This window comes from Equus caballus, chromosome 15, assembly GCF_041296265.1.
Source record: "Equus caballus isolate H_3958 breed thoroughbred chromosome 15, TB-T2T, whole genome shotgun sequence".
Lineage (NCBI taxonomy): Eukaryota > Metazoa > Chordata > Mammalia > Perissodactyla > Equidae > Equus > Equus caballus.
In genome coordinates, this window is record NC_091698.1 from 31493382 (window position 1) to 31511946 (window position 18565).

General features: G+C 48.7%; 1 protein-coding gene across 4 annotated transcripts; it reads left to right on the top strand.

Annotated features, from left to right (window-relative positions):
• Nucleotides 1-4143: 4143 nt before the first annotated feature.
• On the top strand, nt 4144-18565 carry IL1RN (interleukin 1 receptor antagonist). Of its 4 annotated transcripts, XM_070234754.1 has the most exons (6): nt 4266-4435; nt 6075-6146; nt 12904-12955; nt 14801-14889; nt 16041-16153; nt 17297-18562. In XM_070234754.1, exons 3-6 carry the CDS (start codon nt 12942-12944, stop codon nt 17510-17512), a joined length of 432 nt encoding a protein of 143 aa, XP_070090855.1. In that variant the 5' UTR covers nt 4266-4435; nt 6075-6146; nt 12904-12941; the 3' UTR covers nt 17513-18562.

Here is an 18565-nt window from a genome sequence, read left to right on the forward strand (position 1 = left end):
TGTGCAGGGGACCAAGTCCCACTTTGAACTAGCCTTCAGCTCTGCCCCTTGGCTGCTGCCAAAGCAAGGGGAACTTTTCCTCTTTCTTCAGAGTCAGCTTGAACAATACCAGCAGGATGCGGATTGTCCTGACTTGGGTCCTGTGCCCAAAGCACTGTGGCTGAGGATGGGGTAAGATGGTTGGAGTGAGAAATGGAGGCATGGCTCGCCAGCATGAGGCAGGGTGCTGGGCAGACAAACTCAGATGAGCAGCACTGAACTGATGGATTCACATCCCAGAGCCTTGTGAACTGGAAGACACTACACACATGTGGGAGATGATTCTTTCCATGTGTCAACCTGTGCCTTACCAGAGTCTCTCCCTTCTGTATTTTCATTTTGATTGACTCCTCAGTTCCCTTATGTGTTGGTTGTTGGCTCTTATAGGGTTATTTGATTTAAGGTTTTGGTTGCAGGAGACAGACATGTTGGAGCTAGTTTCGGCTGTAATGCGGAGTTTGTGAGACAGGACCCAGTGACAGGAAACGCAGCTGGATCTCGTGAGAGACTCTAACTGGGAATGGGAAGATTACGAGAAATTAAGGCAGCCATAACTGTCTGTCAGTCAAAGGCCATTGCCTTCTCATTTCGGCCTCTGTCTGTCTACTTCATTCTTCCTTCCCTGTAGAATGGCTTTCTCTGCTTCTCTGGGCGTCTGTAGAAAGTGGCCACTCTAAAGCTTATGGATTTTAAAGTCTTCGGTTGGAGGGCGTTTACACATGGCCTGGCCTATCTGCATTCTGGTTCCTTATTCCTGGTAGGAGATTCATTTGAAGCAACGGTCCACAACAGGTCCAACCAGCCATGTCCTGGAGACAAAGTCAGGTACATTTATAAGCGACTGGCCCTGTGAGATGTGGTGGTGGTGACGGGGGTAGTTCCCAGGAGAGTGGATCATGGGTTGAGCAAAGTCTGTATATCTTGACCTTGAGTGATGTGAACTTCTATATATTTCAATGTGTGACCACTTACAAATGTCATGCTAGGGAGTCTCGTTCATCTATAGAGATGATGAGCGTGATCTGTGTGTGTCAAAGAGAGAGAGAGACATACTGTGTCCCTGAGTGGTGGCTTCCCTTCCATTCCTTTCTTCATTTCTCGATGTGGCAGGTCCTCTGCTGTGAGTCAGGGATACAGGGGCGAAGCAAAGAGACACAGTCCTTGCTGTCAGCTGCCAGGGAGGCAGATGTTACACAGAGGATCACACAGATGAAGTGTCTGTGCTGAGGTCTTAAGGGTGAAGATGGTTGACTAGTCAGTGGAGCGGGGAAAGGAAGGGTATTGCATGCACAGGACAAGCCTATGTCAAGGTCCTGAGGAAGGAGGAGGAAGTGAATTTGAGGAATCAAAAGAAGGCCTGTGTGGCTGGAGTTCAGAGAACAAGGGGGAGGGGGGTTTCTTTTACAAGCTGGGCCTGGAGCCAGGTTGTGTAGATTCCTATGGACCCTGAAAACATTTTAGGGTTTATCTAAGACCGTGGGAAACAGCTCAAGGGTTTACAATCATCAGAATTGTAAAACTGATGCCATCTCTTTTCAAAACTCAGCTTCATTGCTGCGGCCTCACATGCCTAAATCAATGGGAAGCTGGATGTGCCCTGGGCACCTCTCCACCTGGCCTCAGTGACGGGACTCACCCATGCTCTTAGACTTCCCACAGCGGACAGAGGCCCTGCCATGGAGCCCAGCTAGTGGCCCAGACCTCTGTTTCTACAGTAGGACTTCCCTTTGGGATCTTGGTGTCTCTCCTGCCAGGGCACCTTGCCTGCAGCTTTCTCAATCCCAGACCCAGGTTCTAATAACACCGAGCCTCCATATCTTGTTCCTCTGCTCCTGATGCCTTCTCCCCTTGTCACCTCCTGCCCCCACCTCTCTTCTATACAGCCCCCTGCCCCTTCTTCCCTGTGTGGTGGGCTGGCACTAGGCAGGTCAGTGCTGGACTGAGCAGTCAGTCATTGTTATTGGGGTGGAGAACCTCAGAGTTCTTCAGAAGCAACCCCCTCTTCACTGCCAAGGGTCCCCTGCCTCCAGGAATTCCCAAGTTCCCAAATGCCAGCTCTTCCCACAGCTGCCAGTCTTTCCCATCTCTGGCTTCTCAGTGCTGTGCGTGCCCTAGGGCAGGCCACTGATCCCTCAGAGCTTTGCAGCTTTGGAGGAGTGGTGGCAGGCCTGGAGAGAGAGTTCTGGAGTGGGCCAGGCCCTTGGCAGTTAGAGAATCCCACAGATGGTCCCTCTACCCTGGATGTGCCCAGAGTCAGGGCTAGCCAGGGAACCCCCAGCCTTGTGCACTGATCAACATGCCACGCCCTGGTCCTGCCTGGCAGCCTACTTTACCATCTCCTTACTGACCCCAGACTAGGCAAGGCCTCTGGCTCTCCAGGGAAGAAATCAGATCCGTACTCTGTGAGACTAATAGCTAATACTTCAATAATGCCTCCTGTGTTCTAAGCACCTCACGTTTGTTAGCTCAACCCTCAAAACCACCCCACAAGGTGGGCAAAGGTCTTACCCTCATTTTACAGATGTTCCCTGAGGTCATACAGATGTGCTTCGTGAGGCCAGGATCTGAATCTCAAGGCACCAGAGCCTGCCTCATGGCGTGGTCCTCCTGATGTAATAACAGATTCACACACCATGATGACAAGATGGGCTCCACCATGATGACAAGACCGGCTCCACGGGCAGGTTCCCCAGCTGCCCCAAGGCCCAACTTTCCAGGTTTACAAAATTTACTTCCTGATTTGTTAGCAAACAGGCGTTTCTCTGCAAAAGCTGCTTCAGAAATTCCCAGCCCAGGTTCAGAGGCCTTAGCACTCTAGCTGATGAGCCAGAGTTGAAGACAGCAGGAAGTGAAGGCGCCATGGGAAGTCCCTGTGGTCAGGAGTGCCCAGGACAGGGCGCCCTGCACCTCCGAGCCTGACTTCAGGCTCTGTAGGTTGATCAAAGGTACCCTAGGAACAAGCCCAGAACCCAGAGACAGAGTGAGGGACAGTGAAGACCCTCTGGAGATGTTTATGAATGCCGAGCCTTTCTGTAAAGGAGTATGGCCAGTCTTTTCTGGAGAGAAGACACAGGCTTAAAGGTGGCAGGATCAGAGGCAACAATAGGCAGGCCTGTCCCCTCCCCCTGCCCTTCCCCTGTGCCCTAAGGCATTGCCTAGAGCAAGGCTCTGTTTCAATGCACACAAGTGGAAAGCATTTTCTAGTCTACAGTCATTCCTTCTTCCAACCTGCCCCTAATCTAAGGTGGGGCAGGCATCAGAGTGGGGACCGGAAAGCAGAAGCGACATGTCCAGTCACACAACTGGTTAGCTGCAGACCTGGGGACAAAATCCAAGAATTTCAGGCTGCTGAGGGAGCCTTTGCTGCTGCTCCCAGGCATCAACCCAGATGATTTTAAGGATTCCTGAGTTGTCTGCTCCCTGATGGCAGGTTCCAGGGGCATGAAGCTAGAGAGCAGTTTCTAAATGGCAAAGAGAAGGTTTAGAACATAGGGTCTTCCAGAGAAGCAGGGGAGAGGGTATCTGGCCTGGTGGACAGCGTCACACCAGCAGCTGGGGTGTGGAGTCTGAAGGTAACCCAAAGAGGGAATGGACACCCTGTTGCTCCTTAAACCATGCTCCAACGGTATTGGCCTTCACATGATTCTCAAACAAACCACGAATGCCCCCACCCAAAGGTCTTTGCTCTGCTGATTTCTCCACCTGGAAGACTCTTTCCCTTCCTTGACATCACTCAGGTCTCAGTTCAAGTGTCACCTTCTCAGAGAGGCCTTCCCTGACCACTTTCCCTAAAACACACACCCACCCCCCGGGTCCCTCAAAAACATCATGCTTTTGACCTCCCCTATAGCACTTAAGACCATAGGAAGTTAGTTTATTAATTTACTAGTTTCTTGTCTTTCTTCCTCTGTTAGGACATCAGGGGCCTTCTCTGGCTTTTCCCCAATGTCTGGAAGAGTGCCTGGCTCACGGGATTAAGTTGATCCATATTGTTTGGATGAATGAATGCATGCATGCTAGAACCAGTGGCAGTTGGGGTTGGGTGGGCACAAAGGTCCAGCCCCACTAATCCAGCTGTTACCTATGTGTCACCTCCAGTTTTATGCAGAGAAGAACCAGTTGGCTTCTGTTAGCCTGAGTCACCCTTCTGGAAGCTGGGCCTGCTCACCTCCTCAGGTGGCCAGCCCTGCGTCGGTATGTGGGAAGGCAGGCTGCAGCTCCTCCTCTTACTCCGCTCACGTAGTCGGCAAGGAAGGAGCAGCTCTGTCCTGGGAGGTGCTGGTGGCACAGGTACTGCCTGGGTGTTCCTCATTTCCGTGCAGTGGTTCAGTGTGGAGCCAGAGGCTGGAAGACCTCACGAGACTTCGGATCCTACAGGCCCTCCCCATGGCTTTAGGTAAGCTTCTTCTACTCTTACTTTTTTCACCTGAGAAATAGAAAGGAAAATGTCTAGCACAGATGTTTGCCAAATGCTCTTAGACTCTAAAGAGCAAGCTTCCAGGGAACTGTCAAGGGCATGGAGCTCCAGACCTATTTGGGATACCTGGCCACTGTGGAGCCAACAGCCTCTATGGGAGACCATGCAGATGCTCTGAGGCGGGGGCTGCAGGCCCAGGGTTGCTGGGCCACCAGATGAACAAAGAAGCAAGCCTACTGTGAGAAAACTCATGGAGCCCTTGGAGTCTATTGGACATTTTCCACCATTAATAGAGACATTAAAATTGGAGAAACACTTCCATAAAATGAGAGAGAGAACAGGGTGAGCTCAGTGAGAAATACTAATAGAATCTGGCACTCAGCGACAAGATCTGAGGGGTAATAGGGTCGGGTAGGGACTATGGAGAATTAGGGGCTGTCACTAGTCAGTTCCAGCAGGTGGTCGTCACATGAGAATGCAGGCCCAGGTGGCCAGAGCTTCTCATTTTCTAAGAAGAGTCAGATATTCGGATTTTGCTATGCATAGTATTTTGATTAAATAAAACAATAAAGTGAGCAAATAAAGATTCATTCTGTGGTCTACCAGTTTGCAACCTGTGGTTAAGATATGTGTGGGGCAGAGAAAAGATCTTAAGATTGGTGGTCTGAAGACCTGGTCTCTAATTTAAGCTGACCTCTGATGGGTAAACGATTTCTCCTTTCTGAGTCTCGCTTTCCTCAACATCAAGAGGAGGCTGGCAGACTCTTGGGGTTTCATGGACATAGTACAAGCTAACACTTCCATAGGGCTTACTACAAGCTAGGTGCTCTGCTGAGCTCCTTCCATGGTTTATCTCATTTAATCCTCACAACAACCATGTGAGGAAGGACCATTACTGTTCACATTTTCAGAAGAGGAAATTGGGACATAGAGAGGTTAAGTAATTTGCCTAAGGCCAGACAGCCAGTATAAGGGGAAGAGCTGGGCTTGACTGCAGTCTGTCTCCAAACCACTGCATTATGCTGTAGGGGCACAGAGACTGAATGAGTTCATGGAGGGAGAAGTGCTTTGTAAACCACAAACAATTATACCAAGGGCAGCAAATCCTCCTCCTTCCCCCAGTGGGTGTAGTGGTCTCCAGTGGGATGTGTTAAAATGTTAGCCCATGGTCTTATGGTCTTTCAAATGTGTAAAGGCGGATGCAACTCCCAGAACCAGATATAATGTGAAGAAATCACTATGCATAAAAATGGTTCATTCAAAATCTTTTAAACTGGCACATAGTAGGTGCTAAATAAAGTATATCACGTTGAATTGGATTGAATTGAGGAGACAAGTGCATGTGAGCCCGGTGAAGACACCATGTTTCCTGGGAGGAGGAACCACATTCCCCATCTAAGGTCATGAGCATGGATGGTACCACTGTTGCCAAGCAGAGAACATAATGCGGCTCTGAGAAGAGAGAACAGAGAGATCATGATTTGACTGAGGAGATGGGAAAGTGAGGACTGAGGAGCAAGGAAGAAGAAGGACCATCGTGTGTGTATTCTGCATTAGCTTGAACAAGTCATTTACCTCACTGGACCTCTGCTTCCTCTCTATACCACTGCCCTTACAGCTAACGTATGCGTGTGAAGAAGGAGACGGAGGAGAAGAAGGGAGAGAAGGGGAAGACAATCACAATCAAAGGGTAAATCCTCTTTACAACCTAAGTTTAAAAACAATTTTAAGCTACCAGATGTTGACCATATCTTGTTTACATAGTTGGAGGAAATTAAATATGAATGGCTCAATTAAAAATTAAGTTGATCACAATGAGAATGATTGCTCAATATTGTATCTGCTACAGTCCCTTTTCTTGAGTGGAAGACTTACTAAGATTTTTGGAAACTCTTGTGTGCTTTCTCTAGCTGTCTATTTATCTAATAAAATGGACCACATCTCTGCTACTAAAAACAGGCTAATCTGGCAAGGTACAGTGATGGATCGTTAATTGTGCCTACAATTTGCAGCACCAGCCACCAGATGGTGCCAGTACCTTTTAGGAGTTCATATTATAGGGCGACCAAACATCTGTTTTCCAGGGACAGAGGGGTTTCCCAGGATGCAGAGCTTTCAGTACTAAAACTAGGACAGTCCTAGAAAAACCAGGGAAATTGGCCACCCTGGACTGTAACCATGTACAGAGCTTTCTCTTTGACCTATGTAAGGTTTGAGAATCATCCTTTTTTTCCTACCAAAAAAACTCCTAAAATTTCCAAGCAATTACGGAATAAATTGCTGTTCTGTGAGATGTGAGCTCAAACCAAAAGAAACGCCATCAGAACAAATACAATTCTTGCTTCTGTTCAGTTTGCGATGAAGCAGAGAGAGAAAAGGTCAGCCGCCTTCCTGGCAGGACTGCAGTGTGGGAAGGAATCCAAGGACTGGGTTCAAATCCTGGTTCGGCCAGGATCTGGGTTAAGTGATATAACTTTCTAAGCCTCGACTTCTTATTCTACAAAGTGGATATAAATATATACCCATCTTGAAAGTGAATGTAAATAGACCCACCTTGCATAGCCACGATGAAGACTAAACAGGATCCGTATGAAAGAGCAGAACACAGAGCCTGAAACACTGCAGGTAAGAAACACAGTTGTCCCCCCCCCCAGGCTTCTGTCCCGCTCCCCCTCCTCCTGCCTGCAGAGAAGCTGCCTTGAAAAGTTAATCATCAAAGCCAGAAGGAAAGAACAAACTTGTACCTCTGAAAACACAAGACAGCTAGATAAACAATGGTTTTCAGTGCAGATCCATATCAAATCCAAAAACTGTTGGAGCAAAAAGCATCTTGGAAGACTCTGAACTTCAGAAGGAATTCACAGTGTTTTCCATTTAGGTCTGGGAGGAGAACGAGCTTCTTGTAAGGCAGCCATCGATGACAAGTGGCTCCATACACCATCTCCCGACCTTCACCAGCCAGGTGGTCACTGATGGCTGCAGCTTGGTGGGCAGAGATGCCCAGGAGAACACCTGTCTCTAAACCTGACCTGCTACTGTAGGGAGCTTCTAATAAGCGATACGATTTGGTTAAAATTGACTTGGCTACTTGGCAGGGCTGGGTAGGTGGAGACTGACAAAGAGAAGACATCTTTGTCTTTCTTCATCTTCCTTATACTAATATATTTACCCATCTCTTAGAAAGAGTGACCAGAGCCTTTGTATTACAATCATGTGCCTCATAGCAATGTTCCTGTCAATGACAGGCCACATATACGATGGTGGTCCCATAAGATTAGTACCATATAGTCTAGGTGAGTCCTAGGGTATACCATCTAGGTTTGTGTAAGTGCGTTCAGTGATGTTCACACAATGACAAAATCACCTAATGATGCATTTCTTAGAACATAGTCCTATTGTTAAGCGATGCATGAGTGTATTTGTAAAAATTTAAGTGGCTGGCTTTGGGTGGACAAGTGTGTATCTTAAGTTTTAATGCCTTAATCTCATATTTAGATTCTTCAGCAAACTCTTGAATGCCTGAGTGTTACAGCACACACTGCACAATATAGGTAATATTCTTGTCTAAACTTTGTAAATTTTCACTAAGATAATATAGTCAAGTGTTGTTTAATGACGGGGATATATTCTGAGAAATGCGTCATTAGGTGATTTTGTCGTTGTGCGAATATCATAGAGTGTAGTTACAGTTACACAAACCCAGATGCTACAGCCTACTACACACCTAGGCTATATGGTACTGATCTTATGGGATGACTGCTGTGTATGTGGTCAATCATTGACTCAAACGTCGTTACGCAGCGCACAACTGTAGTGCTTGGGTGACGCAAATGCAGCTCCAAGGACACAGCTGAAAATGTTTGCACCATCATTCTTTGAAGTTTCCCGATAAACTGGACTTATCAGAGGGACTGTTTTCTGCAAGGGGCATGGGACCTGTTGGGGGAGCCATGTGGGCTGAGGAGGAGGGAGATTGGAGTTGGGAAGTGGGGGGATGATTTCTACCCAGAAAGACTGGAGAGCAGCCAACTCTCCCTGCCTCCGTGGGCTGCTGGAGCCAGCAAGATCCGACTGTGTGCATCTCTTCCCAGCCCTGCATTCAGTGATGCCATGTTGGTGGCTTGAAACCATCCATGGCGGGAGTACTTACACCAGAGAAATCAGCAAATGCTACAAATTAGAACTTTTTTTGGAGACCCAGCTGTCAACTTTTACCAGCACACCACTGCCCTGCTTTCAGGTTCATTCACCCCAAACTACGATCCAAGTCTAATCCATCTGTCCCCTGTCCCCAGGATGATCTTAATAAAACAAATCTGACAATGTCACTCTCTGATTCATTTTTATTTATGATAAATTCCCTCTTCCTTGGTGTGGCATTAAAGGCCTTTCCTCCTCTGGCTCCCGCCCAACTTTTCAGTCACTTCTCCTGCTCTTACCCCAAAGGCTGCTCAGACTCCAGCCATCCTGAATAATAATGCTTAAAAATAAATAACATTAGGTTCCACCTCTGGCCTAGGTTGTTTAGGACCAACCATCCTGTGTTGATAACTAGAAAAGCCATGCGAAATGTATTTATAAAAAATCTGAAGGCATCAGAGAATGACCAAGGCCTTGAGAAGCTGCAGGGGCCCAGGGAGGTGGAGCCCAGCACCGGGGCCCTCTACCTCTGGGAGCGTTTGCTGGTTTCAAAGGTTGAGCTGAGCTTTGGACGGACTCCTGGGGCTTGGGGGTGGGAGAGGATGAAATTTCTACATTATCTCTCACTGAGGAGGAGGGGCCCCAATAAACACGCATTTGGGCTGGGCCCCTGGAGGGTCAGGAGTGAACAGAAATGGAGCAGCTGCAGTTACGGAAGCCCAATTCTGAATCATCTCAAGCCCCGTTTGCGTGAAGGTCACCCAGGACCTCAGTGCCTCTGGCCTCACTGCCCAGCAGAAGCAAAAGTGAATCTTCTCTGGATAAATACATCATCACCCGGAGCCTCAAATGATCTCTACTCTTTTTGCTATACAGTGTCCAGCAGTCAATAAAAAGTAATCAGTTTATGCTAGACAAGAACCGCGGATATGTTCAAGGATTTAAAAGACAAGATTGACAGTTTTGGCAGAGAACTAGAAATTATACAAATAAGGAACCAAATGGAAATCCTAGGACTGAGAAATGCAATGAACTGAAATTGAGAAAGAGCGAACATTTATTGAACACTCTCCGTGTGGCCAGCGCTGTGCTGAACACTTTACAGGCATCAACCACTAAGGCTCACCACGCTGTCTCCATAGAGCCTGTCTAGCATCACTCCTGGGACAGGGACAGCCTGGTTTTCCTCTTTCCCATTAAGTGGATTCTAGCAGTTTCTGTTGTCACCAGTGTCTAGGAGGGCAGGGCTCAGCATGTAGAAGGCACAAGATACAATTGTGATGCCCGAAGCTCGGAGGGGAAGCACAAGGTGCTGACAGGGAAGGCAGGGTCCACTACATAGTGCAGCCATTCAACTTAATTCAGGAAGTGGAGGGAGCGGCTGAGCACCTAGAACTGAGAATAAGCTTAGTCAGAGGTTTTCTGTGGGCAGAAATCATAGAGACACCAAATGTTTTGATAAGACAAAACCAAGAATGTGTGGCCAGAAGCGTGAGGAGAGAAAGGAAGCTTCTCCTCCCCTGTAACTTCCTCCCCAAACCCAGAGGGAGTGAGGCCTCCACCTCTGGAGTGAAGCAGCCTTGGGACGGGATCTGGATGGGAGGCCCGAGTGCAGGGCAGGGTTGACTGGGTTAGGGGCACTGCGACTGACCTCTCCCACTCTCCCTGGGGTGAAGAAGCATACGCAATAGCTATCTATTGTTTGAGTATTTCCTCCGTGCCAGGGTCAGGGCTAAGTACATCATGTGCAATATCTCAATCCTTATAGCAACCCATGACAAGGCTTCTATTATTAGCCCCATCTAAAGGATAATGAAACCGAGACCAAGAGAGCTTCGGCACATGGCCTGGGTGGCCCAGCTCATAAATGATATGAGAAGATGCAGCCAGAGGTCATCCTGACTTCATAGCCCAGCCCCAGGGACTCCCTTCCCTATACCCGGAAAGGTCTGCCGGGCCACTTATTGGACACAGAGGGAAAAGGGCACAGACCTGGAAAAGGTGGGGAACCCAGGGCTTCTGCTCCCAAGGAGAAATCTGTCTCTTTGAATTTGGGGTGGGGACAGAGGAACATTTACCCAGGGGCTGCAATGTGGGTGGGACCTTGACTTGGAACGCTGTCGGAGGGCCAGCAGGCAGGATGGAGCCCCTCAGTCTCACCTTGGCAAGTCACTTCTGTTCTTCAATCTTCCATTTTTTGAAGGATGCTGGTTTAACAGTTGAGGAGGGCTTTAGAAGCAGCATAAGGAAGACAAATAGGAGAGAACTTATCCCAGTGGGGTGCTAGCTGCCTTCCCTTTCAGCAGGTGTGATGGCCAAGTTAGGCACCTAATGATTCATAAATGTTCCAGAAATTATAAACCCTAATTCAGCAAGTACTCCAAGTGGCAAATAATCAAGCAAGTTCTTACACATCTCCTCTTTCAGCCAGCCCTCACAAAAACAAACAAAACGCCCCCTGGCCCTCCAAGGTAAACATTATTTCTCACATGTGTTTCAAAGATGAATGACTCCCTCAAGGTCACACAGCTTCTGAGAAGAGAGCAAGTATACGTAACTGCCATTTTCTCCCTCACAGTCATCACCCAGGGAGGTGACACAATTTTTGCAGAAATGTTCCATTTGCTCTGAAAGAGGAGCTCTTAAAGATTTGAGAAATTCAATGTCACCTTTCTCTTTTAAAAATAAATTTGTTTTATTGAGGTATAATTGACATATAACATTATATTAGTTTCAGTTCTAGAATATCATGGATTCACCCATCACCATATGTAGCGAAAAAATTTGTTTCTCTTGTGATGAGAGCTTTTAAGATCTACTCTATTAGCAACTTTCAGATATGCAGTGTAGCCTTCCTCTCTGAAGGGTTTTACCCTCATTTGGACAGAGACTCTGATCCGTTGGTTGAAAATAAAGTCAAACTCATCAAGATCTACTGCCATGGGAATCAGAAGACCTGGCTTTCTGGCCCTTCCTTTGCCGTTAATGAGCTGTGCGACCTTGAGCAGTTCCCTTCTCCTCTCTGGATTTTTCTGGGTCTTCTTCAAAATGATGATCGAGTGGGATAAGACGATGCTGAGCTCCAGTTCTCAAACACTACAATCTATGCTTCTGTGCTAACATTACATACTCCTACCACGTAGATCGTGCAGAAACCCTCTTCATCTTTTTTTCCATCCATAAATAGGAGTATGCTTACATTTTCCTTAACTGTCTAGAACACAGTAAGGAAGGAAGTCCATGGTTATTAATGCCCACTATAGGCCAGAACTTTCTCTTTCCTTCCTTGCTTTCTTCCTTCCTTCCTTCCATGCCCCTGTGAGGAAGCCATCATCAACCTCATTCTGAGCATGAAGAGGCACAGGCTGAGGCCCACATAAGTGAAGTGACTTGTTCAAGTCACATGGGTGGCAAACGGCAAGTGGCAGAGGTGGAACTTGGATCCATTTCTGCCCCAGGGCTGAGTTCACCCCATTTTCTCGAGACAATAACTTCAAAGACGTGGATAACAGGAACGGAGGTGGTTTCAAAGCACCTCTCAGGAAGTTTATTCTAGAGCAGGAGTCAGCAAACTTCAGGCCAAATCCAGTCACCACCTGTTTTTGTAAATAAAATTGTATCGGAACGCAATTATTGTGTTCGTTTACAGATTGTCTATGACTGCTTTTAAGCTACGACAGCTGAGTTGAGTAATTACGACAGAGACCATATGGCCCACAAATCCTAAAATATTTACTATCTGGTCCTTTCTAGAATATTTGCCAGTCCCTGTCCAGAGTCCAACAAGAATGTCCCTCCTTCAAAGGACACAAAGTGACAGGAAACTGTCCCGTGTGCTGGGAGCCCTACCACTTGGCTTGTTAGGATAGGGGGATATTTCTACTCAAGTCTGTTTTTTAAAAGTCAGCAAACAGGCTCAGAATACCTGTCACGCAGATAAGTGAGATTGATTTTCATTGTGTTCTTCCGAGGAACTCGGTGAAGGGGAAATAGAAATCTCGATTTGGGGAAATTTCACAGGGGAAAAGGGGAGGGAATCAGTTACGACACCACATTGCGACACTCAGCAGGGTTGAAAGTGACAACAGCAAGGGTTTCTCTTTTTGGAAATGTGAGGGCATTTCCGTTTCTCAGAGCGGGGCAGGGCAGCAACAGCCTGGCTTGGGTGAGCAACTATTTTCTTTATAAGCAGCTCCTCCGAGCCCGAAATGGCACTCTCCCGTTGCCTTGTTGTGGCCACAGGATGGAAATCCGCAGGCGTTCTGTCAGACACCTAATCTCTCTCCTCCTTTTCTTGTTCTACTCAGAGACAGCCTGCCACCCTTTGGGGAAGAGACCCTGCAAGATGCAAGCCTTCAGGTAAGGTGGGAAAATGGAGGCATGACAGCCATTCAGGGTTGCCTGCCCCCTCAGGGCCTGGAAACTGGGTTTGGGCTGGAAAAGGATGTCCATTATTCAAGAAAAGGGCTGCCACATGGGTGGTCTTTAGGGCTTGTGTTTCAAAATATCCCAGATGTGCAAAGCTTGGCTGGAGGCCTGCCTCACTGTCCCGGAGACTCTGGCAACTCAGTGAGTGACAGGCATGTGCCAAGGAGCCATGCTGGGATCTGGGCCCAGCATTGTGCTGGGCACAGAGGCAGAGAGGGGCACCATGGGCAAGGCACAGCACAAAGTTCCAGACTGGTTGTCGGCAATGCCTGTCTGAGTTGACATGTTGGAGGATCCCGCTGCCCTGGGGCCTCAGTTTCCCCATCTGCAACATGGGGTTAATGATAACTCCCTGGCTGCCTTCCAGGGCTGCCGTGAAGTTCAAATGCACAGGTAACAGTGTGACAGCATTTTGTGAAGTGCAAAGTACCCAAAAACCTTTGAAACTTTTAAAAATTGGGTCAGGAGCTTTGTGAGATGTCATCATTACCTTTGTAAAAATGACAGGCTGTGATGCTGATAGAAACGGAGGGCTGCCTACATGTGCCCTCTTGTCCTGGGATATTCCAGGACTGAAGCCGTGTCGCGGTGACCTCACCCTCAAACTCCTGAGTTTCTCTGGCCTGAGGCTGCAGGTCAGGATTCCGTGTGTGCGTGTGTGTGTGTGTGTGTGTGTGTGTGTGTGCATCCTGGGCAAGTTCCTCCCGTTCCCAGACATGGGAACCATCTGCTTCAGGAGGTTTGCGTCTGCCTCCTCCTATTGGCTGGGAGCTCCAGGAGATGCCCCTGGAAACCTCTAGAAGGGGATATTTAATCCTTTCAGACAGAGACTCATCCAGGAACTAAGAATAATCACAAAAGGTCAAATGCTCACATGTGCAAAAAACTTTACAGTTTGCCTGACCACCCCTCACCGAGCTCATGGGCTCCTCAAAGCCACCTGATGAGGTGGGGGTTGTTCCCCACACTTCCCAGGTGAGGAGAGGAGGTACAGGTCTAAGGTCACGCTAGTGGGCAGCAGGAGAGGAGGGTCCCTGTCCTAGCAGCGGCCCTGTTTGCTATGCCTCACAGCTGCAGGCCCTGCTTTCAGCCGCAGGGTCCCTTCACCAAGAAGAAATGACTGGGAGCCGGAAACAGGTCCCTAGGTGAGCTGGAGAGAAAGCTGACTTGTGCCCAGGAACAGCTGCCTCTGCTAGACCCAGAGCAGCCCACTGGGTGACGATGGATGGCTCTGGGCACGGACCTTCACGGTCTAAGGCTTGGAGGGAGTTAGCTGCAAAGTGCTCTGTCCCTTGAAACTTCTAACACTGTGCTGTGGTGGCCACTTGTCTCAGATAACTCTTTAAATTTACATTTAAATTAATAGAAATAGAATAAAATTAAAAACTCAGGTCCTCAGTCACACCACATTCTAAGAGCTCAATGGCCATATGTGGCTGTTGGCCGCCATATTGAACAGTGCAGATATCGAACATTTCTGCACCCCAGAGTGTTCTATTGGATGGTACTACTCTAGAGCATACTTGGCTGAGGTAGAAGATGTCTATCCTGGGAATCAGAAGATGAGGTGCAAGGTGAGGTGAGGGGTTGGGCCTGTCTCTTAAACAGCATGGAACTCAGTTTCCCCATACACGTCTTGGGTGTGTTAGAATACCACACTTCTGGCAGAAAGTTGGACGAAGATTTACCAAACTCTCGGGGACACAGGAAGGGGCTGAGCACAGGCCCAGGCACACAGCGGCTGTTCATTACAGCTGGGTCCTTTCTTCTTTTCAGAATCTGGGATGTTAACCAGAAGACCTTCTACATGAGGAATAACCAACTAGTTGCTGGATACTTGCAAGAATCAAATACTAAATTACAAGGTGAGTGGTGGCCAGGAAAGCCAGTGTGTGGGCACTGGGTCACTTTGCCCTGAGGTCTCTAGCATTGTGGCCTGCCCCCAGAAACTTTAGGTGCAACATCCTCATCCCTGTTGGTTCTTTGGGGCCAAGTTAGAAGCTGGGGAGGCCTGGTCACTGGAGGGTACATATGAGGGCAACCTCAAGAAGGTGGGAGGGGAGAGCCTAGGTTGGGAGCCGCCGCCTACAGGCATGATGGTCCTAGGGCCACAGCTGGGAGGGGCAGGGCCCAGAGGGCAAGATGGACCCTTTCCTTCCCCCTGTGCCTAGTTAGCCCCCATGTTACTGTGTGTTCAAACTCTAACTCTCACCCCAAATTAATACGCCACAAACAAGCCTGAATTATGCCTCTTATTCACAGACACCACATTCAGTCATGTTCCAGATCGGTGCTCTGAACAAGCTGAGTGGACGTGGGCAGGCTTCACCCACTCCATTCCTCAACTTTCCCTCTAGTAAAATGGGGACAGTTGGATGATGTTATGTGAGATTCTTTCGGCACTAGCCTTCCAGGACGTTCTCACTCCCTTGGCTGGCCTGGTGTTGTAGAATGGCATTATCTCCATCTCCCGACCATGCCCCATCCCCTGTTCTCTCTCCCCTGCCTCACCTGGAAAGAATGTGAGATCCATCTTTCCTGTCCTTCTGGTAATTCTCCTAATGGACAGTCTGAAGCACAGAGAGCCTGAGATTTTTACTGCTACATGAGGGCATGGAAACCACCAAGGAAAAGAGGCGGGTTCAAAGTCACCCAGGCTCCTGTGGACAAAACTCTGGGGCTCAACTCATGATCTTCTGTGCTATTTTCCCTGCCCATGGGCAGCACACCTGTTGATCTGGAGTGAAGTTATCCTGGGGAAGCAAGAGAAGGATAGAAGTTACATAGAACAGAATCTAGACGACTTGGTCCCTAGGAGTAGCTAGATGGTTGGCTTGGTTTGATCTTCTGTTTGGATGCAGACCAGGAAGATGAGACCTCACTGTCCTTCTGACCTTGAGGTTTTAGTCAGAGGAGGGGAACAGAAAAATCCCCCGTGAGAGTCCAGGCTGCCTTCACTTTGCCATCTCTGCCTCCTCTTCTCTACAACCTAACCTTCCCCTCTATCCTTCCACAGAGAAGATAGATGTGGTGCCCATTGAGCCTGATGCTCTATTCCTGGGACTCCATGGGAGGAAGCTGTGCCTGGCCTGTGTCAAGTCTGGTGATGAGATTAGGTTCCAATTGGAGGTAACGATTTGTCTCAGATAACAACCACCCCAAACCCAATGGCTTAAAACAACTACAATATGTTCTTTCTCGTGAATCTGTGGGTTGACTAGGATCAGCTGGGCAGTTCTGTTCCACATGGTATAGCTGGGGTCACTCTTCTACACCTGCATTCAGCAGGCAGCTCGGCTTTCCACAAGGTCTTTCAGAGTTCAGTTGTCAGTTGAGCTTCCTTACAACGTGACCCAGCTCTTTGGATCATTGCTGTCCTTCCAAGAGGGAGTATTCCAAAAAGACTAGCCTCAATGTGCAAGTGCTTATTAAACTTCTGCTTGCATCATGCTCTTAATGTCCCATTGGCCAAAGGCAGTCATGTGGCTAAGTCTAGCCTCAATAGAGGAGGAGACTACAGAGGATGTGAACACCAGGAGGTTCATCTGGGGACTTCAATATCTGTGTGCCACTCTCTTGCCCAAGGGCCCCCAACCCACTTAGACTTGCCCTCTTCCAGTCAAGCCAACTTTCAGGACTTTTCTCTTCCAATCCTTATCTTCTCAAACTCATGAGTTGGCATCCCATCCAGGGGCCTGTACTCCTTGGTCCCATGCAATATTAATGGGCTGCCAGCCCTTGGAAAAGACAACTTTGTCTCAGGGGCTTGCTGGACAAGATCTTAACCCAAATGTGAGTGGCCATAACTGTGCCACTGTCACTTTCCACCACTAGTGGACAGGGTACTTTCTTTGGAGAGCGACTGCCTTCTCTATGTAGAGTAGCGATGACCAGAATACTGTGTGTAACATGTCAAATGGACAGCAATACTCTCTGCCCACCTTCTCCACCACCCCTGTCCTTGGAGGCGCAGACCCTGACAGGGCACCAGCCTCCACAGGCCTTGGCCTCTGCTGATGGTGCCATGTGTTTATCAAACTTGTTGGCCCATGGCTAGAGTAGCTAGATTTCCCCAAATTGAAGTGTAACAATGGGACAGCCTCTTTGGATCATTGCTGTCCTAAGAGACCTGGGACACGTGACCTCCTACAGTGGTCACCAGGTCAGCATTTCTCCAGCACTTGCTCAGGGGGCCCTGTCATGGTGGGCGGTGGAGAGGTAGGTAGCACCCCTCAGCTTTCAGCTCTCACTTGCTCATTGCTTGACTTCCAGGCAGTTAACATCACTGACCTGAGCAAGAACAAGGAGGAGAACAAGCGCTTCACCTTCATCCGCTCAAACAGTGGCCCCACCACCAGCTTCGAGTCTGCCGCCTGCCCTGGCTGGTTCCTCTGCACGGCGCCGGAGGCAGACCGGCCTGTCAGCCTCACCAACAAGCCCAAAGAGTCCTTCATGGTCACCAAGTTCTACCTCCAGGAGGACCAGTAGAACTGCCCGTAGCTCCGCTTCCCCTATTCCCAGCACGTCGATGACTCCAGAGACTGCCTCTCCACCCCAGGGTCTCCTGGGGCTCTGAGGAGCAGCCTTGGCAGGGTGGGCCCTCAGAAGGAGGTACACGAGCCCTCGTAACAGGACTCTGTCTCCAGCCTCCTCAGCTATCCCACCCTCCATGCTGCCTCCACCATAGTCTTTCTAAAGTGCAGCTCAAACCACGGCCCTACTTAAAGCCCTTCAGTGTCGTCTGTACCTTCAGGATAAAATCCGGGCCACCTGGCCAGCCTGGATGCCCTCTGCTCTCCTCTCTCAAGTCTTCCTTCTCCCTCACCCCACTGTCCCTGCCCGAGATCCCTCAGGCCACTCACTGGCCCCCCACCAATGGCTCTCATACCTCGTTTTGGAATCTGATGCTGTTCTGTAGGGAAGACTTTTAGAGTCTGTGGCAAAATGGAAAATAAGAATTTCATGAAACTTTCTAAAGCCAGCTTTATCCAATTTGAAGGAGAGTCCTTTATTTGGAGATTATTTCCTTTTTGCAAAGGGGTGGGGATCAAAATATTCCTGTGTTTGTGAAGTGATAGTGAAGGGAGGTTCCCTTGTTAGTGTCCATTCTTGTTTTTGTAATACCCTAACCGGTAAAAATGAACAGTTAGTGTACTATGTTTGTCCCTTATTCTTTTCTTTCTGAAACGTTCCTGTAAGTCTGGACCCACTGCCCGGGCCTGAGCACCACCTCCATTGCAGACCTTTCACAGCTGCCCACAGTGCTTTCCCCTCCCATCAAAGGTTCCCCTGCTCCCACAGCACAGCACAAATGTGGCTCCTCCAAGGCCTTTCCTGATCTCCCGGGAGGAATGAATCGCTCCTTGACCATTTTAGCACTTCTGACGCTCTGAAACTTGTTTGAAAGGTGGTTATGCCTCTGTCTGTCTCCTGCCCCAAACTGTGAGCTCCTGGAAGCAGGGAACATGACTGGCATGTGTCTCAGCTTCCCCCAGGGCCAAGCACATGGCCTGTTTTACAATAAAACCTTGAAATTCATCT